Source organism: Merops nubicus, unplaced genomic scaffold (assembly GCF_000691845.1).
Source record: "Merops nubicus isolate BGI_N331 unplaced genomic scaffold, ASM69184v1 scaffold36036, whole genome shotgun sequence".
Lineage (NCBI taxonomy): Eukaryota > Metazoa > Chordata > Aves > Coraciiformes > Meropidae > Merops > Merops nubicus.
Genome location: NW_008615008.1, coordinates 25,305 through 35,209, shown reverse-complemented (window position 1 = coordinate 35,209; position 9,905 = coordinate 25,305). Strand labels below are relative to the sequence as shown.

Below are 9,905 nucleotides of genomic sequence, written 5' to 3'. Positions count from 1 at the left end.
AATTCTGGGTGGAGGAGCTGTGTAGCAGGGGGCTGGAACATGGAAGGGGAGCAGGGAAGCTCAGTGACTGGTGTAATTGAGTGGGACACTGATAATTTGAGCTTTGAACTGCAGAGAGAAACGGGGCCTAGTCAAGAGGAGAGAGGGGACATTTTATTTGACAGGTTTGAGGTAGGTAGCAACAGAACAAGTTTTTAGTGGTGTTTTTGTTGATGAAAGAAGAAGAACCATGCCACTCTTGTCTGCAGCAATGTTTATGAGCTGTTTCCCAGCAGCAGTGTATGTTATCTGAATTGGCCACGTCCCTGTTTCTCTCTGTGTGCCGTTGATAACCTGAGGATGGGTTTCAGTTCCTCTCCCTCTAATGAAGTGAGGTCTGGCTGCCCCAACAGGCTCCTGGGTGGAGTTACAGATGAACGGCAACGGCAACGACAACGGCAATGGGAAGAACGGGGGCCTGGAGCACGTCCCCTCCTCCTCCTCCATCCACAATGGAGACATGGAGAAGATTCTCCTGGATGCCCAGCATGAATCAGGACAGAGCAGTTCCAGAGGTAGTTCCCACTGTGACAGGTAAAGGAACGTTTGCTGTCCTCCATGTGGTTTTTATCCCATAGATGTTAAAGCAGGGTAGGGCTTTTAATCAGGCTGAAGTTTGTCGTGCTCCAGTATTTGGACTACTTGCTGGCTGTCAAGTAAGACATCTGACTTGAAGAGTCCCTTGTTGCTGCAGGAAGCTGTGGAATCCAGGAGCAGGAAGGTCACATCAATGCCATGCTTAGATATATATTTTTTATACCATAAGTGATTTATTACAATGTGAAATTTTATTTTACTGGCTCCTTAAGAATAATGTTACATACATGTGCATTATATTGAGTCAAGCATAATAAAATATATCACTGGATTTAACAGAAAAAAAGATTCTCAGAATACATACTCCTTGCTTTCAGTATTCTCTTTTTTTTTCTTTTCTGGAGGACAAAATAATTACCTAACAATATACTCTTTTGAGGCACATATGAGCATTTTAATATTCTTAGGTGTTCATTGTACCTTTTTTCTAGGATGTTTTGAGGCATTTTTGGAAAAGCTTGAGTGGTTTCTGTACATAATTTTAGATGTTCTTGCTGCTCGTGCCTCCTCTGGTTTTGCAGGGTGAATACTGTCTAACCATCCTGTCAACTGTGTAGCACATGCAAGTGCTTGATCAGATATAAAAGCTATTTAAAATTAGTTAGTCCTGATTTAATTACTGATTGTGGTAGACTGAAAAGAAGCCATAGGAGTAGTTCAGATAGAGTGGTTATGTTTATAAAAAATAGTTTGCTACATTTATGTTGCTGCAAAACCAGTGGTTTAGAACTTTGCAGTCCAGCTAGGGGTGTTTGCTAGATGATGGTTGTATAGTTTCTTCTACTAGCAAGGATTTTTTTTTCAGGCATTACCCACATTTTAAGTGAATGAAGACAGATACCTCTGTGTTCTTTGACTTTTGTTGTTGTGGTTCTGTTTTGGTTTGGTTTTTTTGAACTTGTTAACTTTTTGGTCATTCTTTTACCCTTTTGACAGTTGATGTGTAACATACAAGAAGGGGGAGGTACTTGAATGTTTTTCATTCTTTTCTAAAAGTTCTAACCAGTAAGTTGCTCTTGTGCATGGTGTTTTGAGTTCTTTTTTTTTTTGATATTTTTAAGGATCTGAAGGGTAGTGTAGCCTGTAACTCATGTGAATGGTGTGCAGAAGTGCATGGGGAAATGATTCAGCTGAGATGCTCTTTAATGAGTCTTTACATGACAGTGTAGCATGACAAAATGACATAATGAAATTAATTTTTCTTTAGCCCTTCACCGCAAGAAGATGGACAGATAACTTTTGATGTGGAAATGCACACAAGTAAAGACAGTAGTTCTCAGGTATTTTCCTCATTAACCTTTAAAATATGTTGACGTTTAAAAAAATTGATTTTAAAGTTGTGGGTGTTGTCTGTAGATAATATATTTTTATAGATCAGTATGGGGAATACTTGAGGGGTAGAGTAGGCTGTCTGTCATGTCAAAAAGTCTAAAATGTTACATGTTCTCTGTGTCCAAAAGAAAAAAATCATGAAACTCTTGCTTGCTAGAATTCCTGTTTTCATTCTCAGACCCTAAATTTGACTGTTAGCTGCAGTGCAAGCAAAAGAAGTATATAAGCCTTATCCAAAAATTGGAGGTGCTCCTTAGGCATTTGGGTGAGGCTATTTACTTGTCTTGCACTTTGAGTAAAAGCCTGCAAGAACAAGCTGTATTAGAACTTTATGTAGTACCTTCCTGTAAAGAGAATAATTTCTGTGCACTCAAGCTTATGTTAGTTTAACTAAGTTTTCTTTTAAGGGGTTGTTTTCAGAATAAAGTCTTACTAAGTTAAAACACATTCCAGAACAATTATTTTTAACAACAGCACTGGGTTAGGAGACTTTGTCTAGCCTGACACTCTGTATTAATTGAAATTGGTCTTGTAGAGATTAATAGCTTTGGAACGAGGGGGAAAATGCAGCTCCATCTGTAAAGCTGGGACATGTGCTGTGCAGTAGCAGTCATAACACTGCACTCTGTGTGTCAAACCTGTTTTTGTTTTGAAATGCTTATGTTTCTGCACAAGATTTCAGGGTGTTCAGTTTATTGCTCTCCAGATAGTCAGCTCACATGATTGTGAGTAATCTCCATAATGCAAACTGAGAGGAGACTAATGCTGAACTCTTAGTTTGATCATTTAATAGAATTTGCTGTCTTCAGCAGTACAGATAAAAAGCATTCCTGGAAGAATGAAACCTTGCATTTAATTTTGTCAAAGACCTGGCCGTACAGTAGGGCTGTGGCAGTTCTGCCCCATGGAGCCAGAACAATCTGAGGGAAGTTGAGGGGTGGATCTGCCACCTCACCTCTGTGACAGGCAGATTTAATTCCTTCTGGTTTTGGTATGGTTCCCACTTCAACGTTGTGATTTTACTCACAAAAAATGTGATATTTTACTAAGGGTTGCTCAGGAAATTTTTCGAATGCTAAGGGGAAGTTTGTACCTAAGTTAGTGGCATTCTCTAGTCTTTCTAATTTATTTTTTTACTGTATGGTAACATTTGTACCTAATGATGTAATGTTAAATCTTTGGATCAAGACAATTGTAGCAAGTGCTTGCCTTTCCCTGCTGCATCTGGGATGCACCCAGTAGAAGCTGCTAGCTGCAAGTAATCTAAATTTTAAATAACATCTTTTTAAAACATGAGAATGCTGTTTTTGAAACCTTTTTATTTGGCTTTCTTTTTGTGCTTTAGCCACATTCTGTACTCTTCAAATCAAATGCCATCAACTTCACTTTTGCAGTTTGTAAAAAACTTAAGTTTGGTATTTTTTTATATAATGCTGGTTTATTACATTGAGAATTACAATAATCCTTTAGAATTAAAATAATCCTTTTTTCCTCTTGAAGAGGAGCAGTTTGCAGTGCTGTGGAAGCCCTGGATATAGTAATAAAATCTGTGGTGTACAGACTTCTGCAGGTCCTTCTGTTAGCATAACAAAATCTCTTCTAAGGTGTCAGTCTGAGAACACTGACTCGTTTATCAGGTGCTACCATTTGGTGTTTGTCATTTTACCACTGTTGTTATCTCTCTCAATTTAATGCCCTAAGGAGGAGCTAATTGAGTGTTATAAGGCTTGTCCCCTGTGTTTTTTCAGTCTGAAGAAGAAGCAGTAGAAGGAGAGAAAGAGTTGGAAGTGTTGAAGAAAAGTGCTGACTGGGTGTCAGACTGGTCAAGTAGACCTGAAAACATCCCTCCCAAGTGAGTTAAACTCTATATCTGATTAATATCTTTTTACATGAAGGAGAGAAGAGTTCTAAGTCACAATTGCATGGGATTACTCTGGTGCTCCAAATAAGATCATCTTAGCAAAAGGTAGATTTTCTTTGGGGAGGCTGCAAGAAGTCAAAAGAATGAAGTATGAAATTCTTAATAGCAACAGAATTACCTTTTTATTGAAAGTAATATAAATCCACAGCAAGCTGATTACAAGGTTTCTTGACAAAATTATAATTATTGGGAGAGCTGGGTACTTGGAGCTGGGATTCATGGGATTTAGTTTTGGCTTATTGAATGGAATAGTGTTGAGCAAATCTCCTAAATTCTCTGTACCTTTTTTTCTTTCTATGTAAAATATGTAATGTTCATCCACGGAAGGGGAAACGTTGAGATCCTTGAATGCAAAGCATTTTTATTAAAATAGAGGATGCTGTCTAAATCTGGCAGACTTCTGTATCTCTGTTTGGAACAAAAAATGAGGCTCTTGCTAACAAATCACATCCTGAAATTCCCTCTCTCGGACCTACCTCTCTCTTCAGCTACCGCTCCCTTTGTCTCTATACTGTCTGTGTAAGTGGTCTCTCCACAATACCTCCTATTATTCTCTTTGATTCCTTACTCTGAGTAAGGAGTCTCTTGCTTTGATCTCTAGCTCTTTGTACTGTTTTAAAAAAAATGTTCTAACAGAGATCTGTGCATTTGTGTGGAAAAAAAAAAGGAAAGAAACAAAAAAGGTCTTGTTGAATTTTTCCCCCCTCCCCCTCTTCTTTCAGGGAATTTCATTTCAGACATCCTAAACGTTCAGTGTCTTTAAGTATGAGAAAAAGTGGAGCAATGAAAAAAGGTGGCATTTTCTCTGCAGAATTTCTTAAGGTTTTCATTCCATCTCTGTTCATATCTCATGTTTTGGCTTTGGGACTAGGGTAAGTATTAAACTAATTCTCACTTCAACGTGTGCATCTGGCTTTGCTTTTCCACTCTACTTGTATTTCAGGTGCCTGCAGAAGAGGTTTTTATATAGAATAGCTAAGTGTTGTTGCACCTTGCTCCAGATAGACTTGGTGCACTTTTTGAAATGCAGGAAAACTTTGCAACAATTAACACTTTGCATCCATTAAAATGCTTTATTTCTAGATACACCAAGTTTCACCTATTGAAAAAGCATGGGTTATCAGGAATGGGCAAATAACCTTTACAACTATAACGTGCTGTTTGATTAACCACACCTCCTACTTAAATATTTCAGGTTGTATTGTAGTGAAAGTAAGACTAGAACAGGTGGAAAGCTGTTGTAACTTCTAACTGTTCCAAAACATGTTGTGCTACTACTGATGCTGCAGTTCTGTGTGCATGGCACACACAGTGTCGAGATGCAGTTGTGTGATGTTGCTGAAAGTCAAGGTTTGAATATTTTTAGAAAGACAAATGAAATACTGGATGTGTCCTGCAAGATCAGCTGGGCATGTGCTCAGCAAGGTTTGTGTTGCCTGCGTAATCCAACATAATCCCTCAGCTTGCTTAAATCCTGACGTTACATTTATCCATCTTATGTTCTTCTGTGATGGGGGCAAAGATGTGCTCAAAATATGTCTTCATTTAGCTTCATATTTGTTTCTGGGCATGTAGTTCAAGTGTGTCTTTAAATTCTGGTGAACTGTCAAATGAGGAGGATAGAATGTAAGAGCATGTGTTATCAGATCTTTTTGCTGCACCAAAACTGCATTTCTGGGACGAATTAAATCTTGCCTGGATTTATCTGTTAGAGGTCAGTGTTTGCGTAGGTCCTCGATGCTCAGTGTTTTAAAGCTCGCCCCCTCCCTTTACAGGCAGTGCTTAATTTGTTTTACCATAACAATCTTGGAGTGTTGCTTGGCTGTTCAGGAGCCCCTGTGTCAGGTACTCTGTGAACAGCACACAAACTTTGGACTGGAGTTTTCAAATGAGCTCAGGACTGGGAGGAACCCACTTCTACTGAGCGTTGGTAGCATCGGCCCTTCTAGGCTCACCTGAAAACCTCACTCTTGCAGTGGTTTTATAGAAGTGAATTCCTTGGAAGTATCAGACTTACTTGAAAGACTGATTAGAATAGCAGAGTGCATAAAGACTGTGTGGAAAAGGGGGTGTTTCTGTGAAATACGAGATGCCTTATACTTTTTATTTCAGCATCTACATTGGAAAACGACTGACCACACCTTCAGCCAGCACCTATTGAAAGATGGAGTGCAAAACCTGGAAATCCACGTGACCTGTGAAGGTGTTACCGTCTCATTTAGTACATTTGACTTGAGACCATTTTAAGCATGACCCTGACTTCACCCTTTCCTTACATATCCAGGTTTTTGCTAACTCTGGAATTCAGTATTGTGTTGGAACTCTGTTGAGGTGTTTCGCTATCCACATTGTTTCCCTCTCTCCTCCCATTCCCCTGCCTCTTGGCCTGCAAGACACGTCAGAGTTGCTGAATGGAGTTTACAACTGTCTATATGTTGCAAGGGCTTCTCTCAATGCAAAATGCCACCAGCAAGTTTTAATTTTATCAGTGATGCTGTTGCCTCCTTAGTGCAACCTGACTTAAATTGCAGTTCTGCATGGTATAAACGTTGACTGTATTATGGTGATGAAATTAACAGTCTCTTTGGAAGAAAATTACTGATTGGACAGAAAATTAATTTTTCTTTTGAAAAACAAGCTGGTTGTGAAATAAATCACTGGCAATAAAAAGCAGTTTAAATCAGCTTTTGGGGGAATTTACTTGGCCCCTTGTATTGGCTAACAACTTTTGATTTGCAGGAGGCAAAGACTGCATAAATTTTAAAGTAGGATAACTAAATCCATCAACATATTTTAATATTAGGTAATTGTTGTAATCTTGTCTTTTCTATGAAGTCAGCTTCTTATTCCTTGTAGGAAAACCTGTCTGAAGCCTAGAAAATATTAGAAAAATTGCATTGTTTGCATGTGAAGAAGCTTTTCTTTTCCTTACCTGTTTTCTTAAGGGAAAATTTTAACTGTGAAATTTTCCTTTTAAAAGTAGTTTTAAATTAAGGAAAACCCCAACAGCTGTAGGTGTAGTTAGACTTTATATAAAAGGATATGATCCTGTTTGTTGTGGAACCATTTACAAGGATGATGATACGGCAGTTTCAGAAAGGAAAGGGTTTGACTTGTCTTTAAGGGGGACAATCTTGCAGGTGTGTGAAGATTGGGAAGTTGTAAAGCTCTGAAATGTCTTCTGCAAATGAGTTTTCAATATTCCTCTCTCTCGTTGTTTACTGTACAATCTCCTTTGGGGATATGTGGAACCTGAAAGTCGCTCGTGATGTCTCATGTTGGATAGACTTCTCACTAACGTTGTTGAACTTTTATCTTAGGGAACATTAAGCCTTGTCCTCCTTCAGTGACACTTCTTTTCAAAATGTGAAGCTTTAGTACCAAATTGTTACAAGGCATCGGGACAGTGATGTCCTTAAATAGTTCTTATTGGATTTCAGAACATGTAGCATGACTCTGAAGGGTAGAATACACTTTTTTATATATATATGAATATATTAAGAAAAAAAAATATGATAGAGACTTTAATACTAAGTATTTAGGGAACCAATGCTAATTTTAAGACTAGTGAAAAAACTCATTTAAATAACTTCAGTAGGCTGGCTAGTAGAAAATTATAATATAGTCAGCTGGTTTGGAGAGAACAGCTACGTATAAGTGTTTGCTTGCATCAAACTTTATAAAGTTGGTTATTTGATACAGCAGTGATCGCTTGAAGCAGTTGGTGCACAGAAGCTAAATCCCAGTTGAGATTTGGTTTGTAAGAACTTAGCTCCCCGGAGGTAAAAAAGCCAAGTATAAATCCACTGCTAAACTGTATTTATTTTCATTCTCTACTTCTGAATGCTGTCAGAGAATGCATTCAGGGTGAAAGAGCAGCCTAACAAAGCTTCCTCTTGGAGACATCTGCTTTTTTTTTCACTTCTAGTTGTGAATACTGGTGGCACTTGAGCTGCCTCCAGCTGCATATTTGTTCCAAGCGTGGATATTGGGTTTCACCCAAAGGTGGGGCAGGAAAGGGGGAAGTGGTGAAAGGTGTTTTGGATAGTACTGAGTACATAATTTTACAGTCCTAAAAACTGAGGGGACCAGAGAAAGGCTGAAACACTTTTTCAGTTCCAATTACAGCACCTTGTTTTGTATGGAAATTGGAATAGTGGAAAAATAGATTTTTACTAAGTAGGGAGTACTTTTTTCAAGAAAAAAATAAATTTATCTCTTTCTAAATTAAAAGGTAATTCTCTATCTGATCAATAATATTACAAGCTTGTGGCTAGAGTATCAACGCAGGTTATAGTGTTTGAAGGAGCTGTGAAGTAAAAATTGTGGAAACTCTGGATGAGGAATGGATCTGTGATCAGTGTAACGCTTGCTATGACACAACACAGTATTTATTGATACCCTACTATGAGCTGAAAGTCTACAACTTCTAGTTTTACAGTGAACAGAAACAGATTGTTGTATAATTTGAAAAGGGGTTTCAACTATTGATAGTTGAAGTTTTGTTAAGATAAATGTTGTTTAAAAAGCTTTATACCTGTTTACAGTTTTGGAAAAAAAAAAATAAAAATGCAGGCTTCATTTTTCTTACATTCAGTGAAAACTGGCCTAGAATATTTGTAAATAGGATCAAGAAAAACAAATGCATAAACTCGCACATTAAAAAATGCAGCAGGCTACCTTAACTGCAGCAGTGCATATTTACTCACTGTTTTAAAAAGTGAAAGCTGGAGATTGTTAGAAATTCAAATTTTTTTAATTGACATTTGTTGAAATATTGGAGTTAACTGAGCCAAAGTGATTATGCATTCTTCATAAATTAGTTAGCACTTTGTAACATTATATACAGTTTACAGTACATGTATAAGTTGTAGCTTATAAACATTTTGTGCCATTAAAGCTCTCACAAAACTGGTTGTCTGAAATTACTTCATGCTGCGCCTTTCTTTGCTTTGTCTTTCTTTTATTTTCTTTCTCTTCACAGGACTGCTTTGTACAATGTTTTATGGAACTGTTGTGTTCTGGGTTATGTGAACATTGAAGCTGCTGTTTATAGACTGGAATAATTTTTTTGGAAAGATTGCTTGGGTTTGGTTTTTCTTGTTCTAGTGACTCGGGATCATCTGCTTCTTTTCCTGAAGCACTTAATAAAACTATTCCCATTGTCGGCATCGTGTACCTGCACCAAGTCCTGCAGCACCTTGTCCAGGAGAACTTTTAAAGCAAAGTAATGTAGTGGCATATGAAATGTAAAGTAGAATTGATGAGATTTTTTGTATAATTGGTCAACTCTTATTGTACTCCTTGTATTTCTCTTCTGTTTCCTAATTCTGTTAAATTTGCAGATTAAAGAACAAGGGACATAAACCCTAATTGATAATCTGCCTCCATATTCTTGGTTCAAGAGCTCTGGTTATCTCTAGGAGTATCATTTGGAGAGCTGTTCATTTTAAGTGTGAAATGTGATTCTTCTGATACTGTTACTGCCCATTTTAGTCACCTGGCAATTCTTTTCCATGTTTTTAATGTAAAAATCCAGAACTTTGTGAAAAAAGGTTTTTAATTATTTTTTCAGGGGAATAAGGCAGATGAAATTATAAATCCTACTTGCTGAAAGTCTGGGATTTACAGTGAAACTCAGGCTTGAAGTTTTGAATTACTGCATTGAAACCGCTTTGGAGAGTGGGGCTTTGGAGGGTTTGAGTAGATTGTTTCTCTGCAGCCTTCCAAGTTCTTTTCATTGTAATGCAACATTTTGCAAAAGAATAAATACAGGGTAACATTGCATAAAGCAGCAGTAGCTTTGCACTGATTATTCGGGTGTGAATCACATCTTTATGGGGTTTGAAGAATGTCTTCAGGTTTCTTCTCATTCGAGTATGAGTGTTCAAGTACAGACCGAAGAGAAAAAGGGATTTATTTACTTAATAAATTAATGATATTGCTTACCTAAGTGCAAGGAAGCTGGGAGAATGAGCAGTGGAGTGTCTGCCTTGCCTCTGACAGGCTCCAAGAA

General features: G+C 37.7%; 1 protein-coding gene across 1 annotated transcript; it reads left to right on the top strand.

The window, feature by feature from the left end:
- Window positions 1–374: 374 nt before the first annotated feature.
- BNIP3L (BCL2/adenovirus E1B 19kDa interacting protein 3-like) lies at window positions 375–9,256 on the top strand (the record flags this gene model as incomplete). Its single annotated transcript, XM_008942405.1, has 5 exons — window positions 375–573; window positions 1,844–1,916; window positions 3,717–3,820; window positions 4,612–4,761; window positions 6,002–9,256. Coding segments are annotated over 5 exons (575 nt in total), but the record flags the coding sequence as incomplete, so codon positions are not given.
- Between the last annotated feature and the right edge of the window lie 649 nt (window positions 9,257–9,905).